Here is a 26,972-nt window from a genome sequence, read left to right as displayed (position 1 = left end):
CACAGGTTAAAGATAAACAGAGAATCTTAAAAACAGCAAGAAAAAAAGCTCAGAGAGTTACCTACAAAGGAATTCCCATAAGACTGTCAGCAGATTTCTCAAAAGAAACTTTGCAGGCTAGAATGGACTGGCAAGAAATATTCAAAGTGATGAAAAGCAAGGACCTACGACCTAGATCACTCTACCCAGCAAAGCTATGAATTAGAATGGAAGGGCAGATAAAGAGTTTCCTAGACAAGGTAAAACTAAAGGAGTTCATCAGCAAGAAGCCATTATTACATGAAATGTTAGAGGGAATTACATAAGAAAAAGAAAATCAAAACAATGAACATTAAAATGCCAATAAATTCACAACTATCAACAATTGAATCTAGAAGAGAAACTCAAAACAGGCAGAACAAGAACAGAATCATAGATATGGAGATAATTTGGGAAGTTATCACCTGGGAGGGGGAAGGGGAAGAAAGGTGCAGGGATTAAGAAGTACAAATTGGTAGGTACAAAATAGGGGGAGGTTAAGAACACTATAGGAAATGGAGTAGCCAAAGAACTTACATGCATGACCCATGAACATGAACTCAAGGGTGGGGGGATTGCTGGAGGGAATTGGGTACAAAGGGGAAAAATTGGGACAACTGTAACAGCATAATAAATAAAATGTATCTAAAAAATTAAAATGCTAAAGAATGCTTCATGAAATAATTCAAACTGCAGGGTCTGTGTATATCATGTGTGCATGTGTGTGTATGCACACACTGAAGGTTGTTTTTGAAGAATCCTATATTAACATCTACAAAAACAAAAAAAACAGAACTAAATTTTGAAGATGATATTATCTAAGGAAAGATGTACCTTAAAATGTTATTTTGCCCTGGATAGGTGACTCAGCTGACTGCAGCATGGTCCCATATACCAACAGGTTGAGGGTTTGATCCCACTCAGGGCGTATACACATACCCAGGTTGCGGACACAATCCCTAGGTGGGGTGCTTACGAGAGGCCACTGGTGGATGGTTCTGTCTCACACTGGTGTTTCTCTCTCTGCCCCGTCCTCTCTCTCTAAAGTCAACAAACATATACATATATATTTATTTATTTATTTATATTATTTTTAAATTGCTTCAATGAAATATTACTAGTAAATAATAATTACTATGCAGTGACCTTACTGGTAATAAGTAATCTTCACTTAGTACTTACCATGTGCCAGGCACTTCACATGTGTTGCTTTATAAAATTAAATAATACTATGCTGTAATTATTATTCTTACCCCCATTTGACAGTTGAAAAACCTGGGGCACAGTTGAGTAATTTGTCTAAATATTACAGACAATTACAGAATAAAATACAGAACCAGGATTCACAACCAGGTACTGAGCTTTAGAGCTTGGACTTACAGGAACTACACAAACGGTATGTAGGATTATTGTCCATAATTTTAAAACGATATACTGGGAGAAAATAGCCCTAAAAGGATCACTGTAAAACAAAAACAATAAAAAAGTAATACCAAAATATCAGTTTTGGTAATACAATATTAACAGGTGTTTGACCACTTATTTTATAATCACAATGGCCTAAGGTGTCTTTTAAAGCTAGAGGTTAAATACTATTAGATTACTTTAAATCTTAAGATAAAATCATTAAGAAAACTCTATAGAGTAACTATGTATAGTGTCAGAGGGGTTCCAGATTTATTGAGGTGATCACGTCATAAGTTATATAAATATCTAAATCACAGTTGTACAGCTACAACTAATAATTGTATACCAACTATAAATGAAAAATAAAAAATTATTTAAAAATAAAATTAATTTAAAAAAACAAACTACACTTACAGTAATATTACTTTTACACCAGTGTATTATTTTCTCATATTTAATGTAACAGATAATTCATAAGCTGGTTATAAAGCATTACTTTGCAAATATACTCCAAAACTGATAGGAAAACTCATTTTCCCCCCGAACTGTAAAAAGTTGACCTTAAATATGAAGTTATATCATTTGTTAAGGCATTATAATTACAGCAGACCTACAGCTATAAGATATTGACAACACTTTTATCCCTTAATAACCCATTTAAGGTATGAAAAACTGAACATAAGTGTCAACTGTCAGCCTTCTCTTACAAGATATTAACCTACTCAAATGGCCTCTCTGAAAGGTTCAGAAATGAAACACATTAAATCTCATAAACTTCCTCCACCTGAAATCATAACAGGTCACAAAACGTAACTTTCTGCATTGGGTACATTAACCAACCCACAAACCAAAACATTTATTTTAAGAGACATATTTTCAAACCTTTTTCAGCTCAACATATCTGACCTAGAATAAACATCCTAACACTCAATAAACATCCTAACATCTTTGGGGCAGACTCTAACAAAAGTGTTATGAGCTTAATTTGTAAACACCTCCTGAATATGTATGCAACATTTCTTTATTAAAGCAGAAAAGGTTGTAACATCACAAGGAAATGAAAACAGAAGCCATCTGGGACACAAGCTGCTTGTTATAGAGATAATAAAAAAACCTGAAGGGACTTCCACCAACATGGAGGTGTAGGTGGAAGCACTGCGCCTTCTCGCACTGCTAAGTTTAAAAACAACAAAGTTTTAGCAACAAAAACATAGCCAAACCACAGAAAATCGAACTACACGTAAGTCTGACAACAATGACCCCTTCAGACAAACCCGTAAGAGGGGCAGAGCCAGCAGCAGAGCACGGCCTGGCAGGAAAGATCCACTGGACCAACCTGGGTGCACAACCCAGGTGCAACAGCAGCCGTGGGTAGATCCCAGGTGTGGAGAAGTGGGCAGACCCACCGAGGGCTGATCTCAGTCACACATTCGCAAAGAGATAAACCAGTGAGGGAGCCAGCAGTGAGACGGACCAAGCAGGCCCCAGCGGCAGGAAGCGGCAGAGGGAACCACCATTGTCCCTCTCTGACCCTGCCCCCACATACAGCGTCACAAACCAGTGACCTGGGTGGCCCCTCTCTGACCATGCCCCCACATAAACGTCACAAACCAGCGACCTGGGTGGCCCTGCCCTGGTGAACAACTAAGGCTCTGCTCCTCATACATAACAGGCACGAACAGATCAAAACATGGCTCAAGAACAACTCGCAGCCCCAGAGCCAATAAATCTAAGTGATGAACAAATAGCCAAACTTTCAGATGCACAGTTCAAAACACTGGTGATCAGGATGCTCACAGAACTGGTTGGTTTTAGTCACAAATTAGAGGAACATATGAAAGCTAAACTAATTGAAATGAATGGAAATACACAGGAAACCAATAATAATGGAAAGGAAACTAGGACTCAAATCAAAGGAGTGGACCAGAAGGAGGAAACAAATTACCAAACAGAAAAGGATGAAGAAACAAGAATTCAAAAAAATGAGGAGAGGCTTAGGAACCTTCAGGACATCTTTAAATGTTCCAACATCCGAATTAGAGGGGTACCAGAAGGAGAAGAGGAACAGCCACGAGTGGAAAACTTATTTAAACAAATAATAAAGGAGAACTTCCCCAATCTGGCATAGGAAATACACTTCCAGAAAATCTAGGAAGCTCAGAGAGTCCCAAAAAAGTTGGACCCAAGAAGGAACACACCAAGGCACATCATCATTATATTAGCCAAGATTAAAATGAAGGAGAGAATCCTACAAGCAGCAAGAGATAAGGAGATAGTTACCTACAAAAGAGTTCCCATCAGACTGTCAGCTGATTTCTGAAAAGAGACCTTACAGGCAAGAAGGGGCTGGAAAGAAGTATTCCAAGTCATGATTCTAATCCAAAGACCTACATCCAAGATTTCAATCCAAAAGACCTACAACCAAGATTGATCTATCCAGAAAAGCTTTCATTTAGAATGGAAGGGCAGATAAAGTGCTTCTCAGATAAGATCAAATTCAAGGAGTTCATCATCACCAAGCCCTTATTATATGAAATGCTAAAGGGAGTTACCTAAGAAAAGGAAGATAAAAAATATGAACAGTGAAAGGACAGCAAACTCACATTATTAACAACCACACCTAAAACAAAAGCAAACTAAGAGGACACTAGATCAGGAGCAGAACCATAAAAATGAAGATCACATGGAGGGTTAGCAATAGGGGAGTGGGAGGAGAAGGGGGGAGAAGGTACAGAAAATAAGTAGCATAGATGGTAGGTAGAAAATAGATAGTGGGGAGGGCAAGAATAGTAGGGGAAATATAGAATCTAAAGAACTTGAAGCTCTGGTTGGTGTAGTTCAGTGGACTGAGTGCAGGCCTGTGAACCAGAGTATCGTGGTTCGATTCCCAGTCAGGGCACAAGCCTGGGTTGTAGGCCAGTTCCCAGCATGGGACACACGAGAGGCAACCATACATTGATGTTTCTCTCCCTATCTCCTTCCTTCCCCTCTAAAGATAAATAAATATAATATTTTAAAATAAAAAAAAGAACTTGAGACAGGTGGACATAAACTAAAGGGGGAAATGGTGGGGGAGGGCGTGTGCAGGGTAGAAGGGAATGAAGGGGGGAAATAGAACAACTGTAACGGCATAATTAATAAAAAATATTTTAAAAAAAGAAAAGGTGAGCAGAACCTGCAAAAAAACTGGAGGAAAACAAAATAGAAAAAACGTAATCAGTGGGCAAATAACAATGAAAAAAATAATAATGTGTGTGTCTTAACTATATGTAACTTTTTAAAACAAGCATACTGTATATTAAAATGAGTAATTTATTTCTATGTAGCCACCTCAGAAGGCTATATGGTTATTCCTCTGCTCAAAAGTTTTTTGGAATTCTTCCCCTGAAATGTCTATTGAAACTAATTTTATCTACAGCAGCCTGTAGATATGGTAAAATCACAGTAATAGGAACCCACTCTCTCTAGCTCAGATCTAATCCAGAGTAATGAGAAGCCCTCTCAAATGTCCAGGAGTTGTCTCACCATTACCCCAGTGTTATCCTCCTCACTACCTTAAACCTCCTTGTCTCTCATTCTGACACTCCCTTCCCTCATCTCCCTCTCTTTTCTTTTTGCTCACTTCTCCACGTGGGTCTCATTTCTCTTTCTTGAATATATGAAGCTCTTCCCTATCTCAAGGCCTTTCCACTTGCTGTTCTCTGTGCCTGCAATGCTCTTCTTGCTCTTCTGATGACTGGTTTCTTATTCTTCTTAAATCCATGTTGCCTCCTCAGTCAGAAGGGCCAGTCTTGACCACTCAATCTAAAGTAAAACCTTTACCCCCAATATTCTCCTCTTTCCAAATTATTCCCTAGCACATAACCTTATTAAATTGTACTGCTTATTTATTTATATATTTGTAAGTCATCAGCCCCTACTACTAGAATGTAAGATCTTTAACACTAAGGACTTTGTTTCGCTTATCTTTGTATCTCCAATGCCTAGACCAATACTGAGCATACAGTACGTACTCAATAATGATACTGACTAAATGACTCCATGCCCAGATGTAAATACAGAAAATTCTATCTGCCACTGCTATTTGTGTTTCCCCCATGGATTCTAGATCCTAGTCTAGAAGTTCTCTGCTATCCTTAACAGAGGCTATATGGTTAATATACACATTACCATGTGGCATTTTCCCAGATCCGAATACATGTACATCCTCTTCTACTTCCAAGCTCCTTCCTATACACCATATTATTTTCCGTGTGCCTTTGTGTCAGAAAAAGAGAACTGTCCTCTATTCCCAAGGCCTACTACACAGTAACAGATCAACATATACATGCTGTCTAACACATTCTCCTCTCAGGGTTCTGGCATAAGTCATTCAGAATGACAGTGCCAAGCAGATATGCCTTCTGTACCAAAAATTTACCCATCTCTCCTAAAATAATAATGATAATAAAATCCCCAAGGACTAAACTTGAATATACCTCAGTTATCTTTTTCCTGAAGTTCTTCCTATGAGGTTCCATGACCTTTCATACATACATCACAAAGGCAAACAAACACACATCCGTGCCTCTCTTAGGCTCTCCTAACCTCCATATATGTCCTGACAAGCCTGAGTTTGCACATGTACAAAGCATAGTTTTCTTTCTTTTTTAAAAAACAAAAGGCATACACATTGTACAAATTTCAAACAGTGTAAAAGTATACAGAGAAAACAACGCAAGTTTTAAAAAGCCCATTGCCCAGAACGGCTTCAAAACCCTGCACTGTCCAATCACACACAAAAAAATCTGTTTCCTTACTACAAACTGTATTTCTGCATTGGTCCTAACACTTCAGTCCTGGGTATCATACAGATATTTAAAACCTAAGCTACTTTTAAAGATAAATTGCTCAGGGGTGTGAGAAGATGAAAATTGCCATGATTGAAACCTTTTTTAAAATGGCTTCCAACAGAATATATCACTTGAATGAAAATATAATTGAGTCACCTATTTAAATAGCTATCATTTGAGAGAGGATTATCCTTTGCTGTACATGACGGTAAAGGACAAAAGGACCCTTGGGTCAAATATACAGAAAACATTCTGGCTGACACATGGAAGCCTCTGTACCTTGGAAGAAGGGAGCTATTACACAATGTAACCTCTGGAACATTTCCTAGAAACTTAGACCCTGACTAGAATTAAAACACAAAGAAAACTAAAATGTTTCACCAGTTAATTCAATCAATCACTAACAAAACAAATTAGAAGAAATTTAACTGCAAATTCCACCATCTGTCCTCTGTTATCATTATGATCATCAGTCAATAGTTACTAAAGAGTTACTGGGAATTCTTTTTTTATTTTATTTAGTTATTTTTCAAGTACAGTTTTTTGTCTATTTGTCCCATCCCAGCCTCCCCCGCCCCGTGCTCCCCACCTCCCTCCCATTTCCACCCCCCTTAGTTCTCGTCCCTGTGTCCTTCCTATTTGTTCCTCCAAATCCCTGCCCCTTTTTTCCCTTAAATTCCCTTCCCTCTCCCCTCTGGTCACTGTCCCCTTGTTCTCTATTTCAGTGTCTTTGTTTTTATTCTACTTGCTTGTTTGTTTTGTTGTTTAGCTTCCTGTTAAAGGTGAGATCATATGGTATTTGTCTTTCAACACCTGGCCTATTTCACTCAATAAGTAAGATTCAGTGTGTAGGGCCTTTTTTTTATTCCTGGTGAGATATTCATGATTTAACAAAATATACAGCCTATATATATGTGTTTATATGTACTTAAGCTGTACTGCTGTAAAACCTATTACGAGGACCAAATATATTAACTGATCCTTTGTCCATGGCCTTAAAAAAGAGTGTAACTACTTCTTTCTAACTTAAATTTTACCACTTCAAATTAATAATGAGGTGACAAATCAAACCTAGTATAGTCAAATATTCCTTCAGAAGTCACTGATAATTTAAGATTCATTATTAAATTTCACAGTACTACCAACTTCAAAGTCTTTTAAATCTTTTGTCACAAAAATACTTACAGCATTGTAAATAAACTAAAGCCTGATAGCATATATTATTAAAACTGTCACTTTTTTCCATAAAGGATTTGACCTATAGTGATTAAACTATGAAAAATAGGAAAAGACTGGGGGTTGGAGATAAGCATATCTAGCACATTTAGTCAATAGCAATTTCATTGTAACTTAGCCTTAATTTTTTTGCTGAAATGATCTAAGTAACAAAAGATTCACAGTAACAACATATTTTTTAAAAAAATCAAAGCTACATACAGTTCCCGATCACTAGTGAACAAATGGAATTTAAATGGTACATAAGAAATATCTAGAAAGTATGTGAGAATCCCTAAACATCCTTAATTCAAAGTCTGGGGCTTGGAATCTACATTTTTTAAATCTCATTGATGATTCTGATGATAAGCTTGGAAACCAGTCATATTTTTTTCTCAATAACTCAATTATTCCCATATACCCAAGTTTTTTATTCTATATTTTATATAAAAGATATAGTTTGATATAGTTGATATAAAAGATATAGTTTGATATAAAAGATACCCGAAGATATCATGTTTGATATAAAAGATATAGTTTGATATGGCCAAACATAGCTATATCAGTACTGGAAACTCTCATGTATTCCCAAAAAAACAGTGCACTGGGTAAAAGCATCATTTGTTACTACTCAGTCTGACTGGTTTTAAAGCCTAAGCCTAATGAATTAGTAGCTGTGTGTAACTTCTGACATATTTTTTAATTTCTCCATCTCTCAGTTTTCATCTACACATCAGAGATTTCAAATCATACCTTCTCAGAGGGTTGTTATGAGGATTTAATTGAACATGTGCAAAACACCTAGAGCAGTGTCCAGACAATAACAAGGGCTCAATAAATGTTAGCGTATTTTCATTTTTATTATTTAATATAGGAAAGAAAGGAAACCCAAGTGAGATAGAGCAATTAAACATTACAAAGAGCACCTGGTATATGAACTTGCCTTGAAGGATGAGTAGGGCGTTAGAGATGATAATAAAGATAGTATGTATAAATAATAAAGAGACCAAGAATTTCAGGGTTCAAAATGGGCATTTTAGATTGTAAACTCAGATGTATTGAGTAGGCTCATTTATATGCAGCCCAAATGCCAGACTGGGGAGTTAAGCAATAATTCAGTAGATAACAGGAAGCCCTTACAATTCTTAAATGGGGCAGTAATGCATTAAATGTAGGATTTTTAGAATTCCTGTCTGGGCAAAGTGCCAGTTTAAGAATGAGGAACCAGAACTCCCAGGCAAAATGGAGGCATAGGTGGAAACACTGTGCCTCCTCGCACAACCAAAATTAAGGACAACAAAGATTTAAAAACAAAAACAACCAGAACAGACAGAAAACTGAACTGCACAAAAGTGCGACAACCATTCATCCAGACCGGTATAAGGGGCAGAGTTGGCAGCTGGCGGCGAGGGATCTGGGCAAGAAAAAGCCGGGGGCTGGCAGACCCAGGCGAGCAGGCGGGCACGCGGGCAGCACCGGCTAGCAGACCCCGGGCGAGGGGAGGAAATGAGCAGACCCAGTGAGGCATGCAAGGCCACTGACCACGGTCACACGTTTATGTGCAGATAAACAAGGCAAAACACAGGCAGCGAGACAGCCTGCACAACCCAGGGCCCCAGCAATGGGAAATAAAGCCTCAAACCACTGATTGAAAACACTTACAGGAATAGAGGTGCCAGGAGAGACTCCCGGCCTCACGGGAGAGTTTGTTGGAGGGACCCACAGGGCCCTAGAACCTACACAAGCAAACCCACCTGGGAACCAGCACCAGAAGGGCCCAATTTGCTTGTGGGAAGCGGCAGAGGGGACTGAAATAGGAGCAAAGCAAGTGCCATTGTTCCCTCTCTGACTCTGCCCCCACATACAGCACCACAACCCAGCAACTGGGTTGCCCCACCCTGTTGAATACCTAAGGCTCTGCCCCTCACTAAGTAACAGGGGCAACCAGACCAAAAAATTATGGCACAAATGGAAGAAAAAAGCAAAGCCCCAGAGCCAATACTTTTAAGCGACCATGAGATAGCCAACCTATCAGATGCACAGTTTAAAACACTGGTGATCAGGATGCTCACAGAACTGGTTGATTTTAGTCACAAATTAGAGGAACATATGAAGGCTAAACTAATTGAAATGAAGGAAAATGTACAGGGAATCAATAATGATGGAAAGGCCCTGGCTGGTGTAGCTCAGTGGATTGAGCGCGGGCCTGAGAATCAGACAATCGTGGTTCGATTCCCAGTCAGGGCACATGCCTGGGTTGCAGGCCAGTTCCCTGCAGGCCAGTTCCCAGCAGGGGATGCACAAAAAGCAACCATACATTGATGTTTCTCTCTCTCTCTCCTTCTCTTCCCCTCTAAAGACAAATAAATAAAAAAAATAATGATGGAAAGGAAACTGGGACTCAAATCAATGGAGTGGACCAGAAGGAAGAAAAAAATGACCAAACAGAAAACAATGAAGAAACATGAATTCAAAAAAATGAGGAGAAGCTTAGGAATCTCCAGGATATCTTTAAACATTCCAACATCTGAATTATAGGGGTACCAGAAGGGGAATAGGAAGAGCAACAAGTGGAGAACTTATTTGAACAAATAATAAAGGAGAATTTCCCCAATCTGACAAAGGAAATAGACTTCCAGGAAGAATAGGAAGCTCAGAGAGTCCCAAAGAAGTTGGACCCAAGGAGGAACACACCAAGGCACATCATAATAACATTACCCACGATTAAAATGAAGGAGAGAGCTCTAGAAGCAGCAAGACATAAGGAGAAAGTCACCTACAAAGGAGTTCCCATCAGACTGTCAGCTGATTTCTCAAAAGAGATCTTATAGGAAAGAAGGGGCTGGAAAGAAGTATTCCAACACATGAAATGCAAGGACCTACATCCAAGATTGCTCTGTCCAGCAAAGCTTTCAATTAGAATAGAAGGGCAGATAAAATGCTTCTCAGATAAGGTCAAGCTCAAGGAGTTCATCATCACCAAGCCCTTATTATATGAAATGTTAAAGGGACTTACCTACGAAAAGGAAGATAAAAAACATGAACAGTGAAAGGACAGCAAACTCACAGTTATTAACAACCACACCTAAAACAAAAGCAAACTAAGCAGACAGCTAAAACAGGAGCAGAGCCACAGAAATGGAGACCACATGGAGGGTTAACAACAGGGGAGTGGGAGAAGGAGAGAGGGGAAGAAGGTACAGAGAATAAGTAGCACAGACAGTGGGGAGAAAATAGACAGAGGGAGGGCAAGAGTAGTGTGGGAAATGTAGAAACTAAAGAACTTATGACACATGGACATGAACTAAGGAGGGGGGATGTAGGTGGGAGAGGGAGTGCAGGGTGGAAGGGAGTGAAGGGGGGAAATGGGACAACTGTAATGGCATAATCAATAAAATATATTATAAAAAGTTTATAAAAAAGAATGAGGAACCAGCCTAAGGAATGGATAAGCCATTGATAAAATTTAAAAACAACTTTGACTGTTGAAATATAAAAATATCAGCCCTGACTGGGTTGCTCATTGGTTAGAGCATCATTCCACTACACCAAAGTTAAGAGTTTGATACCCAGTCAGAGCACACACAAGAAACAACTAATGAATGTATAAATAAGTGAAATAATAAATCTAAGTGTCTCCTAATAAATGTAATTGTTAAAATGTCAAAGCATCACTGTGAGAACTGGATACAAACTAACTAGAATCTTCCAGAATGGATAAAGGTATATATAAACAGAAATGCACAGTATAAAAAGATCAAAAGAACCATTTGCGGATTACTTGGATGTTAGTACCGTAGAGGTATTTCAGGAGAATGTCCAAAATTATTAAAATTACATGTGTAACAATACTTCTATTTATATATAAACTTTCTCCAATAAATCTCCAAGGGTTCCTACATAAAGGATAAATCATTTTCCTTTTGTAAAGGACACTTGTTCTCTAGCACCTTTTCTCAAAAATAAAAATACTTTCAGAATTCATCTATAATTTCCTTCCGCTAGCATTATACATTACTAATTTTTTTATTTTTACCATTTCTAAAGGTTAGTATCTCAAAAATTATGTAAGAAATACGGGGCTAATAATTGGATGCTCAATGGAACAAAATTATAACACTTAAATCCCCTCTGGAATCAATGGTAGGTAAATGGCATTCAATTGTTAATGTCATTAAAACAACCACTTCTTCTTTTGGTAAATAAAAATTTTCCCAGGACAATTATTATCAGCAGTGGCCACTGTTAAATCAATTTTTAGAACATGGGAAAAATGTTTAACAGTCCACAGAATTCAAATAAAAAGGTGAAAATTCTCCTTTAGTGCCAAACTTCTCAACATATTTAAAAATCCACAGCAGCACACTAAAGGAAATTCCTCCTTTATTTTTAAGCACATAGAATACAAACATCCCTGATATACTTACCCCTTTTGTCACCAAAGGTAACAACACATACTGCTGCTGCTTACAACCAAGTAAAATAAAGAAATATATTGTGCCACACTTTAGTATGCCTTCGCAAGATCGGATTCACTACACTAAGGAACACTATATAAACCTTTGTGACTTCAATTAACCTCCACCGACTAACAAAGTTTGGTATAAAAACACAGTGAGACTCCTAAAGGGTGAATATCACTGTGTCTCAGGACCCTGCCTCATCATGACCAGTCTCCTTGCCACATCACTGAAAAGGAGCTAGACAAGAGAGGGATTCGAAATTACACACTGTATCAATCTGTTAAATGTTACTTGCTTAATTTTTCAGAAAGTCTATGGCAGGGCATAAACTGTTCCACAAAACTGTTCCACAAAAACATTAGCACAACAAAAAGTCTTTGACCATGTAATTGGAAGAGAAAATGCAATGTTAACAGAGAAAAAAATCCATTTAGAAATAAGAAATATCCCTGGCCAATGTGACTCAGTGGATTGAGCACTCACCTGCGAACCAAAGTGTCATCAGTTGGATTCCCAGTCAGGGCACAGGCCTGGGTTGTGGGCCTGGTCCCCAGTAAGGGTGCACGAGAGGCAACCGCACACTGATGTCTCTCTCCCTCTCTTTCTCCCTCCCTGCCCCTCCCCCTAAAAAATAAATAAATGAATGAATGAATCTTTCTTAAAAAACTAAAAACAAATAAATAAATGGTAAAGAGAGCTATTAATCAAGTCTCTGGATGAAAAAATTCAAATACTAGCATCCCTAGAAATTAATAAAGTCATTTAAAGAAGGCTATCACATTTTTATTTTGTATATTCTCAGGCAAAGTGGAAAATAATGACCCACTTGAAAAGAGAGAGTCCTTGGTAGAGTACCTGTGATTAAGCCCTACAAAAAGAAGAAAGGTGGAAACAGGCCCATCTGATTTAAAAAGATCAAAGTCTGTTGGAATGTGTGCCAGCACAGATACAAGGAAGCCAGCATTTTCATATTGTGGGTAGGAGTGTCTCTGTGAAGATATTTGGCATTATCAATCAAAATTACAAATGCAAACAACCCTTTGACTGAGCAATTCCATTTCTAGGAATTTATCTGACAGGTATGCTCATACATATACAAAAAATATATATACATATGGCAAAAAAACTATACTGCAGTGTCACTAACAGAAAGACTATAAAGAACCTAATTGCCCATCAACAGAAACTGGTTAAATATATTATGATAAAGCCAAATACAATGCAGCTGCACAAAAAAAGATATAGTTACTGATTCTGAGTTAGTAAAAAAAAAAAGCAAAATACAGAAACAGTTCATTATATTTTTAAGGATATTATTTGTGTTGAAAACGGGGTGGTGAAAATATATGTGTATTTACATATATCTATACCAATTATTTCTGGAAATATACACAAGAAACTGCTAACACTGGTTGCTTCCAGGAAGAGGAAATCAATGGTAGGAAAACAGGAGACTCCTTCCTGTAAACCCTATTGTATCTTTTGAATTTCAAACCATATTAATGTATTATCTAAGGAAAAACGTAAAATAATTAAATTTTGTAAGAGTAAAGGGTGAAGGGTAAAGAATATTTCTTAAGTACAAAATTTGACCCAGTAAATAACTGTTCCTATTTTGGCCTTGTTAAAAATTGCCTCTTTCTCTTCTCCTTCCATCTAAATTGTTCTTTTTGCATTCCCTCCTGTCAACTGTCCCAGTGAATTTTACTCTTCTCCATTCAGACTTCCTGGGGACATTTGCAGCAACTGCTTAGCTGGGCTAGGAGTTCCATTTGCCAATGAGGTTGATGAACTTTGTTCCAGTAATGTTAACACAAAATGAGCAACAACATCAGCAGTAAAAGAAATCTGTGTTTACAGAAGGGTAGATAACTCCACTTATACAACAGAAAGAAAAAAATAAGCTGAGGGAAGATGGGGAAAAGTCACTAAGATTTGAGAGATTTAGTTTTAACAATATCATAAAAAATTCTTCCAAAACTAATTTAAACCACTTATTCAATATTACCAAGTGCATTCATAAATATTTTATTACCTAAAAAAAATCTTACCAGAAACAGAATAGCTGTACTAGAAAAAGTGATTTTCCCACTCTGTAATTAAAAAACCAAACTTACATTCCCAGGAGGGCTAGAGAGTGACTCTGTACCTAGAATACCTAAATCAGGGGTCATCATGGTCACTGCTAATTAGCTACTTAAACTAATGTTTTCTCTTTTCACTTCCATTATGTAATTTATCTGCAAATGTATGCATGCAAGATGGGCAGAGGTAGGTTTACAGTTGCAGTACAAATAATAATATAAGAATAAAACTGTTTCATGTCCTTCCAACTGTAAACCTACTTTTGCCCATCACTGTATATTAATATTTCACATGCTTGGGTCAAGTTTTATATTACATACTTAATATCTCTGATTTCTTTCTTGTCCAGGGCAATGTTTGCTTCTAGATTAATTAACTCAGAGCAGATTTCTCCTCCATGCCGTTGTAACTGGGGAAAAAGGTCATGACTGGTCCTGTAGTATATGGGCATCTGGGTGAGCTATGCAAACACAATGTTTCTGACAGACATCTGGTTAAATGTATGTTCGCACTGCAACCTGACCAACAATCATCATAAGAAAAGCTCTCTGACTTGAAAGTTCTCAACAAAAAAATCAAACCTGATAATAAAATTGATCCATAGTCTTTAGTATTCTCAGTTTTAGTGAATAAACATTATACAAAACTCTTAAGTAGGTTAATAGGTTGCATTAAAATCTCCTTTGCATCCTGCCTGGGTGGCTCAGTCAGTTGGAGCACCATCCCAAAAGGTCACAGATTTGACCCCTGGTCATGGCAAATACCTGGGTTGCAGCTTCAGTCCCCAGGCAGGGAACATACACAAGGCATAACATCTACGTTTTTCTCTCTCTCTTTCTCTCTCTCTCCCCCGATTCATCTCTCTCTAAAATCAATAAATACATCCTAAGGTGAGGATTTCTTAAATCTCCTTTGCTATAAACAAAAAAAAAAATCTCCTTTGCTTAGATCTAAAGTGCTATTCGTTCCTTACTCAACCTCTACAATATTGTTTCCTTTATCAGATACAAAAGTCCTAAATACCAGTGAAAGTCCTCTTATTTTAACAAAAAAAAACCACTTTCCACAATGCTCAACATTTATTATAATCTATAAAAGCCCGCTTTTTCCTAAAACTATTCATTTATAATAAAACATACTGAGAAGATTTTCATTTCTTTACAAATAACAGACCAGACAAACATCTTCAGAACTATCTTGACATTCCTGACCCTTTCGAACACAATGACAGAAAACTGCCATGTGGGGAAAAAAAGATCTCTGAGCCCCACACAAAAGGTAATTAGTGTTTTAAAAGCAGAGTGAGTATATATGTGAAATATATATTATGTAGTTACACAAACTAAATTATTAACTTTCCAACTTGGCACTAGGACAGGGTAGTTCAGAGAGAATGAAAAGAAAATACTCAGCTTAAAATTAACAATGGGTCCATTTATTCAAGGTAGAATGGTTCTCCCATTTCAGCTTGAGAGAACTGAAAGTCTCTTTTTATCCTCCCTTAGGACAGAAACTGCAGCTAGCCCATCTGGAGAATCACTCAACCATATTCACAGCTTCACTCACAGACAAGCAATGGCAAGAAAAGTCTTCTTCATTTGGCACTGAAAACCAACACAGAGAAATGTGACTTTGAGGTGTTTAAATTTCATCCTTCAAAAACCAATTTCTCCTGTTGGAAGCTGACCCTGGCAAATACAAAAAATATCTATGCCCAGAGAAACTGAGAAAGGTACTTATCTGTACCTTTACCATTTCCTCAAACACTTTCTTATGACAGGTTTTATGACACTGTCCAGTACTGTACTTACTTCTTTGCTCCACAACCTTTGTACACTCCATTACTCTATGTCTTTTTCAGTGGCTCACAGGAAGTATTCTTTTAACTGCTGAATGAATGAATTCACAGCCAAGTACTTCACGACTCTTTCTCTGTTCTATGTTGTACTCTCACTCAAACAGGGCTCCACACTCCTAAACAGTAAATATCTCCTGCTTTTCAAATCCAACTAAAATCTTGTCTGAGCTGGTAACAAGTGACCCTCCCCTAATTCTTGAGAATCAAAGTTACTATATGGGTATTAAAATGTCTGACCTCATTCTTACGTGCTAAAGAAATACCATAGACTTGTTTATGGATAAATGGGAGATCATTCTTAGGAAATCCAAATACTGGCATTTAAGTAAAATACTCTAACATCACATATCAGAAAATAACATGCAGCAGAGTACTTCAAGTTTAGGATACTGCATTTAAAAGGTGTTATTCACAAAAATATTATCCTTCTTGTAATTTCATCATGAGAAACATCAACTTGCCAAAATATGGCCTTGAACATGCAACAAGTCTCCTATTTCTTATAAAATATACTGGCAAAGACTTAAGAAACCCACACTGCAACAATGAAACCCATCCCTACATTATATGGGTTCAAGGTAATTCCATAAATGCAAGGTCATAAAAAGAGCCTGCAAACTCTTGTTGTCAGCACTCCAGTTTAAGAACCGGAAAGTAAAAACAATGACTCGTGATGATGAATCTATGGCAATCTGGCATTCCCTCTGAGCTTGCAGAAATGACGAACCTTATCTTGGAAATCAACACACTAAAAAAAGCAAAATTAATACAATATAGGTGATGAACAAATTGGGGTGAGATTTTAAAATTTTATAGTCCATATTTTTAAGGTACAAGTAATATTCAACATATTCACATGCTAGTAGCGATAAAATCTAGAAAAAAAAAAACAGACCCAAAATGTTCAAGTCCAGCCAATGTCTTATTTATGTCAAATGCATTCGATATCAGAGGTACAATGTTATAAGACAAGGTAAATAGCCCTTTGAAGTTCAAAATAACAATACTTGACCCAAGGAAACATTGTACTCTTTTGAACTCTAAATATAAAGATGCAGCTTCCTAGCTAGGATTTTCTTTTTTCAATTCCAACAAAGTATAAGTGAAAAATATATAACTGTTATGTTCCCTACAATTATTGGGGATGTGATGTTTCAAGTCTCTAAATAATTATTCTTTTTTATTTTATTATTATAATAAATGAAAGAGTACTAGGTGCTAAGAATTTCATACACACTATTAAAATAAGAGAAACACTAAATTACATGTTTTACGACGTGTTCAGGTTTTAATTGCTTCATGATACTATTGATCTAGTGACCACTAAAATATTAATGTATTACATAAAAGGCAGAATAAATATAACCAGAGAACTAATAAGATGAAGTATAACATTAATAGTTTTATTGTAACAATATAAATTAAGTGCTAGGCATACAACTTTATTAGGCAATGTTACTAGGCATGTTTGAACCACACAAGGGGTTAAAAATAACTACAATGGAAAGCCAAGAGCCCAGCAGCACAGTTGAGCCAACATTCCCTCCTCTCCCCTCCCTCCCCTCCCCATCCTCTCCAGTCCAGAATGAATCGCATGCCCCACTGCACAAGGCCCAAAAAGGTCACAGGAGATGGCAGAGACTTTTGTAAGAGAACAGAAATAACTCAGCAGCTTTGTTACCGGGCTTCTTTTAATCAGTATGTTCAAAATCCTTTAATTAGCACTCTGTCTACACAAGGAAAGCATTTCTTCAGTGCCAGGGGAGGGCATGTATGTATGTACACAGTGTTCTGTTTTATCAGCATCACAACATGGAGCTAGTGCCTCAAATTGTCTGCCAGGGAACTGAAGCACAGGAAACTTTTTAAAAAGCATGGTACCACATAGTTACATACCAATTTGCATTTCTATTACCAAACAACAAAGTGATAATTAAATTTCTTTTATTTAGGCATCAATTTATTTCTGGACTTTTTTTTCAGTGAAATGGAAGTACTTTTAATGAAAAAAACATTTTTTAGTCCATCATCAAAAAGTAGGATATTCAAACAATATGAAATAATGTTAACAAAACATAAAAATGAAAAATATTCAAATGTTCTACTCCTCATAATAGGTCTTCAGTAGGAGAAAACATTGCCTCACTCAAACAAGAATAAATCACAAGGCACATTTTTACATGGATGGTTTACTTTTAAAATTTCATCCAACCACAAAGTCTTAAAACTTGCAGGCTGGATTACATGTGTGTATTTTCTTGTAAAATCTGAAAAACTGAAATCAAGACAGAAAGTAGTGATAAATTAGTGACAACTATTTATAAATCCATAGCCAGGATCACTTCATTAGTAAGACAGGATTTGCAGTATTTTAATAGACATGTAAGTGTTACAAACTGATTTTTAATCTTTCAAAATCAAGTTGAATATATATTGTAAGAAGCAGTGTATGTATATATACACTTATGTAATTAAACAAAATAATAACCTTCTAATGTCTGATTACAGAAATAATCCACTTAAATTTAAGATAAGATTTATTACTAGGGAGGCAGCATAATATAATTGCTTGAAAGCCAGTTCTTCCACACCAGTCATGTGAGCTCACAGATGGTTCTGGACAATGGTAATAATACCACTATTTGGCAAGACGGCATGAGTATTAAAGAAGATGATGCACGTAAAGTACTTAGCAAAAATCCCAAAATTTGATGGTAAGGCCATTTGGGGGCAGGGGGTAAGTATTTGTATGTACTGCACGAAAGTGTAAATTAGCATGACCTATCAAAGTTATATACATATATATGGAAAACTATATAGATATGGTATCCACTACAGCACTGTCTGTAACAGGAATACTGGAAACAATATAAATGCCCTTCAATAGTGTATGGTTAAATAAATGTTACCTCCCTACATGAAAATTCTATCTAGCTGTTAAAAAAAAACCCTCAACATACTCATAGGGAAAGTTCTTCATGGTAAACTGCTGAGAAAAAGCACAGTGTGAAACTTATATGGTAGTACAATGCACTACCATATAAGTAAAAGGGTAATAGATGTTCACATTTATTTCAATATACAAAAAAACACTCTAGAAAGTTATACAAGTAATTAAGAGCAATAATTACCTGCTGATGAGGAAATTGAAACAGTACCTGACACAGTCAAGGCCCAGTAAATGAAAGTTATAATTGCTCCCTTCATCATCACCAGAACATCCTTAAAATGTATATAAAGAATCCATTCAAACTAAACTCATACTAATATAAACAGCCAAATCTCAATTATTCATAAACTGACTAATTGCAGAGCCAAGACTATCATTTCTTCTTCAAAGGTAAGCAGCTTTTGGCCATTTTACTATGGGCTATCACCTTCACCAGAAAGTAAACTGAGGAATAATGTCAAAGACAATCATTTCATTAATATTAATCAACAGTTTTTAATAAACAGCATTAGAACTGAAAGGGACTAAGAAATTCCATAGTACAACTGTCTAATGTTACATATGAAGAAACAAAGTAAGAGCCAGAGAATTCCCAAAAGTAATTACAGTTGAAAGATCTGAAGGCTATCCCCTAATTAAATGCTTTCCATTTTATCATTAAGATGATTAAGGGAAACTGAAAATAAACAAAATTGAAATTAACTATCCTTGCTAACTTCCCTTCCACCACATCTTTTATTACAGGTAACTAAGTCTGCTCAGATCGAATCCCGTAAGCAATTGTAGTAAGTAGAGAACAGGCCATCCAGAGATAATTAGTCCCGAGGTTTCCAGGATTAAGCACTGAATGAACATCTGTAACAAAATCTGTAAAGTTTGCTTACACTAGAGATTGTCAGAGGCATGTTGAAATCCTTGCCACCTTGCAGCCGGAAACCCCAAGGAGCTGGGCCAACCAAGGACACACTGTAGTTGCTCATGGTTCTAAAGGCTCAAAGTCCAATCCCAGATAGTGAAACTGTGAAAAGAAATTCAAATGACTTAAAAAATGTTTATTTGAAGCCCTATTATATATTTAATATAAACCCAAGTAAACTATGTTCAGTATTTTGTTTGTGGGGAAATGAAGGGCTACAGAGAAAAAGTCTATATTAAGTTCTTACTTCAACCTAAAAAAAGAACTATATGAGCTAATATACAATTTCTAAACTCATGCCAATTTCTATAGTATAAAAATTCTACATCAGAATATATTTCTAGACACTTGATCAGTTTTACAACTTGCTACAATTTGTGGCTTCTTGCATACAAACTTTAATTCAAAGTACTTTACAACATTTTGTTATATGTAAAAAAGAACAAGATTTTATTTCAAGTTTAATTCAAAATGGTTTCCTCCTTTCCTCTACTTCATACATTCTTTTGCCTATAATTGGCAAGAGTCCTTCGATTTCACTTACTTAAATTCTAAATTACTATAACATATGAAAAGGAATGCTAATTCATCATCTCATTCATGCTTACTAAATGCTCTGAGTTTTTTTAATGTACAAAACTATTCACTCCAATCATAAGCTGTAACTTGAATTTCCTCTTAGAGGGATGTGATATATTCCACACTTAAAGTAATACTTATACTTTTTCTTCAGACAGGCCATGATAGGCAACACAGTGATATTTCAATCAGAGCCTGCTTCTTGTTTAGGTACACACCTCATCAGGCAAAGTAGAAGGTGAGCATTTACCAGAGTGAGACTGACTAAGCATGGTAGGAGTATTTAATGGATGAAAGGGAACAGAAGCTTTAGAAAAGAACCAGCACTTTAGTGCCTTCTTTTTTGTGTTTTGCTGTAAGTGTGCTCATGTTGACTCCATGGTAGTATTTTTATTAACAAAAAACTAAAGCAAAAAAGTATGCACTGGAGTTTGTGGCTGGTTGTTAAGGCAGTTATAGGTAGGTGGGAGAAATGGACATTTTCTAAGATGTACTGGTAGTACTAAGAAACATAATATTTCCCTCTTTAAAAATATAACACATGAATAATTTAACGATTATAAAACAACTTTTTTTAAAAAGCTGTTTAAGACATACTTTCTCAGAAAACCTGTGCTGTTCAACTAAATCACCCTATATTACCTGTCTTAAATTATTTTTAACCCATTCAAAATTTCTATCCCATCATACCAAATTGATAGTGGCAGATGTAGATATTTGAACCACTGGGTATATTAAAACCAAATACATTCTGTATTCTTCATAAAGGGAAAGTGAGAAAAACTTTCAAATAAGTCTGGGACTTAAAGAAAAATTAAATCAGTGAAAATCTGCATGACATCTACCTAGAAACTAAATGAGTATTCCCACTGGTATGGCACTACACTGAAGTCCTATGCAAGAACAGATTACTTCAACACTGACATAATAGGCACAGAGTCTTGAAGAGACCAAAGGCCAAGCCAGAAGCCAAACTGTTAGATATACCTGAAAAATGAATAGCAGAGAGCTAATAAGGAGCCACATATAATTTAATTCCCTCTCCCTATAATAATAGTAAGAGAAGATTTTTCTCAAAACTAGAAAAGACTGTTTTGATATTGACATATGATACAAATCAGAAGTGTATAAAGCTAACAGATATTTTGCAGGCAGCCTGCCCTCCCTTCTAGTTCAATCTTTTAACCTTTTTCACGAGAAGAATGCCTAAGTTAGGCTCAACTTCTGGCCTCACTGTTTCACTGTTCCCTACAAGAAAATGTGTTCATGTATCTATGCACACATGTTCAACCTCTTTTTACTTGGGATTTCCCTTCCTGACTTCTCCTGTTTGTTATCAAAGTTTCGAGCCCTGGCAAAGTCACAGCTACGCTACAAAACCAATGTAATTTCATTTCCAATCAGTGTCATTTCTAGTATCTCCCCCAGCTAGCTTTATTGCCTTAAAATATTCTGATCCCTTAAGCAATGCTAATATTACTGGCCTTTTCCAGGTCTCCATCTGGTAATTAGTGCCCAAACTCTTCCTAAAATACCAAGCAGGCAGGAAACAGCAGCCTATTCCGTTTTCAAACGCATAGAAAATGTTGGAACTTCTGTATAGTTCTGGATTTTCTCGTAGGAAAAGTCTAAACAATGTATTCACCCTGGTACTTGGGAAGGAAAGATTGGTCATTTCCCACACTCCTATTCCAGTTTCTTTGAAGGATGATAAGTGGGAAAAGAGAATTCGTGCTGAACTGCACAGGGTAACAGGGGTCTGAAATTAAGAAGCAGGATGTCGAGATTCTCTTTCTTCCCTATTGAGAGGCAGTGGAGGTAGGGCTCAAGAACGGAGGCCACAGGCGCAGGATGAATGCCGCCACGAGACAGTTTTCCAGCAGATGTTCTCGCCTAGTCCTGTTTGCCAAATAAGGCTCCAGAGCCGGCTGTTTCCGTGGCAGGCGGGTTCCAACGTCCTCCGGTCAGGAAGGCGGACTTGGGCTAGGATCTGGCGTTCACACCCTAGCCCTGCCCTGCCCGGCGCAGCCACGAACTTTCTTTCCAAGCTCTGCCCTGGCTGTACGCCCTTCCTTTTTCCACTTATTGTCAAGCGCACTGAAGACACAATCTTACAAAGCCCCAACGAGCAGGCAAGTACTAATAAACCTGGCGTTCACGACAGATTTGTTTTTTAAAAGAGGTTTATTTCCGGACGCACCAAAGTTTTCCCCAAACAGGTTACGAAATCCTAACTATCTGGGGGGGGGGGTGGGGAGGGGGTGATAAAAGCTTCTCAGTAGCGTGAGAACAAACAAAAACTAACTCGCCATTCCCATTGAGTCCAGCTTCCTTCCCACACCCCCCGAGAGACTCGCGCCGGGCGTGGGTGGACGTGGACGCCCCGACCGGTGCCCGGAGCCCGCCAGCGGGTCTGTGCAGGGTGCCCGGGGGCCCTTCCGCGCCCGGCCTCGCTGTCCAGGGCACCCCGCTCCTGCATCCCTGACTTCGCCACGCACGCCCCGGCTGGACCGGGCTCCGGGGACCTCCAGAGCCCGTCCACTGGCCTCACGCCCAGTCTCGCGCAGCCCTTTCCCCAGCGCCCTTCTTCCCACGCCACTCTCCCACCTCCGCCGCTCCGCGTCCAAACACCTGAGAAACAGCCCGCTAAAGGGGCGCCCCCTCCGCCTCCCCGGCAGGGCTGCCCTCGCGCTCGGCGCCAGGGGACCGCTACTTCCCCCGCCCCCTTCACCCGGACCGCGAGACGCGCACCCCCGGCGGGTGACCACTCACCTCTGGTCCAGCGACGCGATGCCTCCACCGCAGAGGAGCACTGACAAGTGATTCGTGGTGCGTGCGCCGTCCTCACAACCCGCGGGAACTTCCGCCTCTTGGCTCGCCCCCCCACGGCCCCGCCCCCGCGCGGGACACGCCCCCTTCGCTCCCGGCCTCGCCCTTGGGCTGGGCGAGACGGCGCGGCGCTGCGGGAGAAGCCAGCTGCGAAGCACAGCGCTCGGACTTGCTGGGGCGAGCTGAGCTTCCGCGGAAAGACAATTGCGCTACCGAGTCCTGGTGGGAGTAGTCTTAAGAATTTTCGAGCACTGTCTAGCGAACGTCTGCTCCGCGAGTTTGTTTTGCATTGGATGCATTTTTCTCTCCAGAAACTCAACTGACAAGCAGTTGCTTTGTCTAAAAATAGAAGGGGGCTTTGGTTAAATCCCCATCTATGCAAGTTCAACGCCTACTGCCTGGGGGGGGGGGAGGGTGTGTGTGTGTGTGTGTGTGTGTGTGTGTGTGTGTGTGTTTTAGTTTGGGGTTTTTTTGAGAGAGAGAACTTAAAGTTTCCTGAGAAGCACAAACCGTCAAGTTTGCCTGTCAGGATGGTGAAAATCAGTAACTTTAATATCTAGAAATTAAACCCTGCGTTCACATCAGAAGGCAGTGATAAAGAGCAGCGGCCAAAAGTTGAACCACTGTGTTGTCAGCTTATTTTTCTAAATCCAAGTCAATAATAGCCCACTTCCAGTAAAGTTTCGATAGTCCAGTTTCTATAAAGCTGCTTCGATTTAGCCCAAGGAGTTTATTCGTAAATAAACTTGAAAAATATTCATTGAACACATGGAAAGTAACTTGTTGACTTTTTTAAACTATGAGTTTGCTTATAAAACATGAAAAGGACAATTCTGAACCAAGGGACGTGTAGAGCAAGGATCAGCTTCATAGGGTCCGCGTATTCCCAGAAGTGCAAATATTCTAGAGAAGGTCCAAAACTACTCTGTCCAAATGGTAGCCACTAAGCCACATGTGGCTGCTGAACATTTGAAATGTGGCTACTGTGACTGACTTACTGGGGTTTTTTGTCTGTTTTATGTAAGTCTAATTAATTTAAATTTAAAAACAGAGGCAGGGTAACCTATTTCTATTAAACATTATTGTCCGAGTAAGACTACATTTCACTTTATTGTTGAAACTTAGTGCCCAAATCGACATATAATAGAAGTGTAAGAATGCACACTAGAGTTTGAAGACTCAGTACGAAAAATATAATGTACCCTACCTCATTAATAATTTTATATTGATTACATGTTGGCAGTATGAGATTTTTATATTTGGTTAAAAGGTTATTAAATTAATTTCACCTGTTTTTAAATGTTTTTTAAACTAAAAATTTCAAAATTACCTATGTGACTGGCATTCTATTTTCATTTGACAGTGCTGGTCCATAGTTCTCATTTCACTCTAGAAAAGATTGTGTTGGAGGGAAAGATTTCTTAGTGTGAGAGCTCATTTACATAGTGCTTTAATATGGGTTGTCACATTTGATATCTCACCAAAATTAAATAAATAATAACAATAGCTGCCATTTACAAATAGCTACCATGTGGTAGACAATATGGTAACCTTTACAATAACTTTCTAACACGAATGTCATCCTCATTTATAGTTAATAAAATTGAGGTTGCAAGAGATTACAGCTTATGACAGTTTTTCAGGACACTGGTTACAGTTATTCTCTAAGGGTTCCATCTCTGTTCCTTCTCATCTGTTTGCTGCTGACATTTACCTTAGGCCTGTATCAACAAAGGTTGACTAAAGACGTCAATAATTGCAGGTGGGGTATGAAGGTATTACCAGAGAATAAATATCTTAAGGTGATAAAGAAGAGTTGAGAAGGAGGGGAGTGTTACTTACAGAGACAAATTCAATTTCAGCCTATAGGTGCTACTCTGCCTCTGAATCCTCATCCTCCTACCACAATTTAGAGCTTGGGGTATAGAATAGATGAACCACACTAAGGTGTGATGCGTAGACCAGTATCTATCCAAGTGTTTTCCAAAGAACTGACTGCACTAAAATGACATAGGCAGTTTGTTAAAACGCATTTTCCTGGGCCTTACCCAGAGACCCAGAATCCTTGCAAGTGGACCCCAGGAATTTGCCTTTTTAACTAATACTCCCTCCCCTCATCCTGACCCCTAGGTAACTATTAAACTATAATACTTAAAAACCAGTTCCCTAGAAATATTCCTATATCCCCAATCTACTGTATATTATGCTTAGGTTAAGCAACTTATCTCAGTTTCTTTATCTTACAGGAAATGATAATTATAAATAAACTTTTGAGGTTATCATGAGGAGTAGAGATAATATATACTCTAGGTTTGCCCAGAAGGTATCCAGCCCTTTAATATGAAAAATAAAGACATTTATTGAAGAAGATAGAAGGTACAAAAAACATTGTACATTAGACAATGATGCCTCAGTTCCCTTCAAAGTAGGTACCTTGGGACCTCACACTGTTCTCCCAATCTTTATCAGCTGCCCTGTCTCATTTTCCTGAATCTCACTGACAGTCTTAAATCTCTTTTCTTTCAAAGATGATTTTCATTTAGGGAAAAGCCAGAAGTTGTAGGGAGCCAAATCTGGGCTATAGTGGGGATGAGTCACCTGTGTAATTTGATGTTTCACCAAAAACTCTGCATGAGACATGACACATGACTGGATGCACTGTTGTGATGAAGTTGCCAATCACCAGTTGCCCATAGCTGCAGCCTTCTGATTCATCCAAATAGTTTCCATGGAGCAATGTTCAAACTTAATGCAAAATTTGAGGTGATTCATGGCTCTACCCATGCAGTCATTTTGAATGCAACAGCCACACAGTACCCATGCTCACTGAATGGTATCTACTGCCCCCACTGACTAGTACAGTAAAGTCCTCGCTGTTCACACATGCACATTCCAGTCCACTCTCCTTGGCTGACAGGTTACATCAATGTCATCCAAACCATTCTCATTATATTAACAATGGCTGGACTTCTCCTGGACAGACCACATATAAAATACTTCACAACATGCTTGGCACCAAATAGATGTTAAATAAATTGTATCCAAATGAAACTCTACTAAGCAACTGATTAGAATTATTTATGCATCAGAGAAGACAAGCACACCCCTTCATCATTTATTGTGTATTTACTTTGTTCTTGGTGACTTACGTGCAGTATCATAATGCTTAAAATGATAGGAAGTAGGTATTTTTTAAGAGGAAGAAAGAGAGACTTGAAGGTTAAGATATTTAACCAAGGCCACACAACTGATTTATGATAGAAGTAGAGCAGAGGATAGAAATCCAAACACCATGTCCTTTTTGTCTCAACAACCTGCCTCTCAGTAAATTCAATAAGCCATCCAGTTTTTAAAGACCAGAGAAATAAGGGGACTTCTGGTCAAGATGGAGCTGTAGTCAGACACTCTTCACAGCCTCTCACAACCACAAGAAGAATTACAGTTAATTTCAAAACAAAAACGCCCAGAACTGCCAAAAATCCAACTATGTGGAAGTCAGACAAACAAGGATTCAAAGAAGCAACATTCATCCAGATGCGTAGGAGCAGAGACAGAGAGCCTGGGACAGAGAGGACATGGTACTGTGAAGGGAGACAGCAGCTATGTGGCAGAACAGGTGGTGCCACATTCACATGTGATGGATAAAAATTGGGAGGAGTACCTTGGGAGCAAGCGATCCCAGCCCGGGGCCGCACCAGTGCAACCCAGGTTTCAATGTAAGATAAAGCCTCACAACTTCTGGCTCTAAAAACCAGTGGGGGTTGGGGTGGCAGAAAAACTGCTGGTTTCTCAGGAGTGTCCATTTAAAGGACTTGTATGG

At 38.2% G+C, this 26,972-nt stretch overlaps 1 protein-coding gene across 8 annotated transcripts in view; it reads right to left on the bottom strand.

The window, feature by feature from the left end:
* The window catches only part of PDLIM5 (PDZ and LIM domain 5), a 214,530-nt gene extending 191,332 nt beyond the window's left edge, over window positions 1-23,198 (bottom strand). For all 8 annotated transcript variants that reach the window (XM_053666355.1, XM_037140080.2, XM_053666348.1 and 5 more), the window contains exons 1-2: window positions 23,096-23,198; window positions 19,713-19,846 (exon numbers count right to left, since the gene is read on the bottom strand). In XM_053666355.1, coding sequence (XP_053522330.1) covers window positions 19,713-19,808 — 96 coding nt within the window. In that variant the 5' untranslated portion in view covers window positions 19,809-19,846; window positions 23,096-23,198. The remainder of the gene's footprint in view (window positions 1-19,712; window positions 19,847-23,095) is intronic.
* Window positions 23,199-26,972: the final 3,774 nt, after the last annotated feature.

Source organism: Artibeus jamaicensis, unplaced genomic scaffold, assembly GCF_021234435.1.
Source record: "Artibeus jamaicensis isolate MK-2021 breed Jamaican fruit bat unplaced genomic scaffold, CSHL_Jam_final contig_452, whole genome shotgun sequence".
NCBI classification, from domain to species: Eukaryota; Metazoa; Chordata; class Mammalia; order Chiroptera; family Phyllostomidae; genus Artibeus; species Artibeus jamaicensis.
The sequence above is the reverse complement of the archived record's forward strand: the minus strand, read 5'-3'. Positions and strand labels throughout refer to the sequence as shown.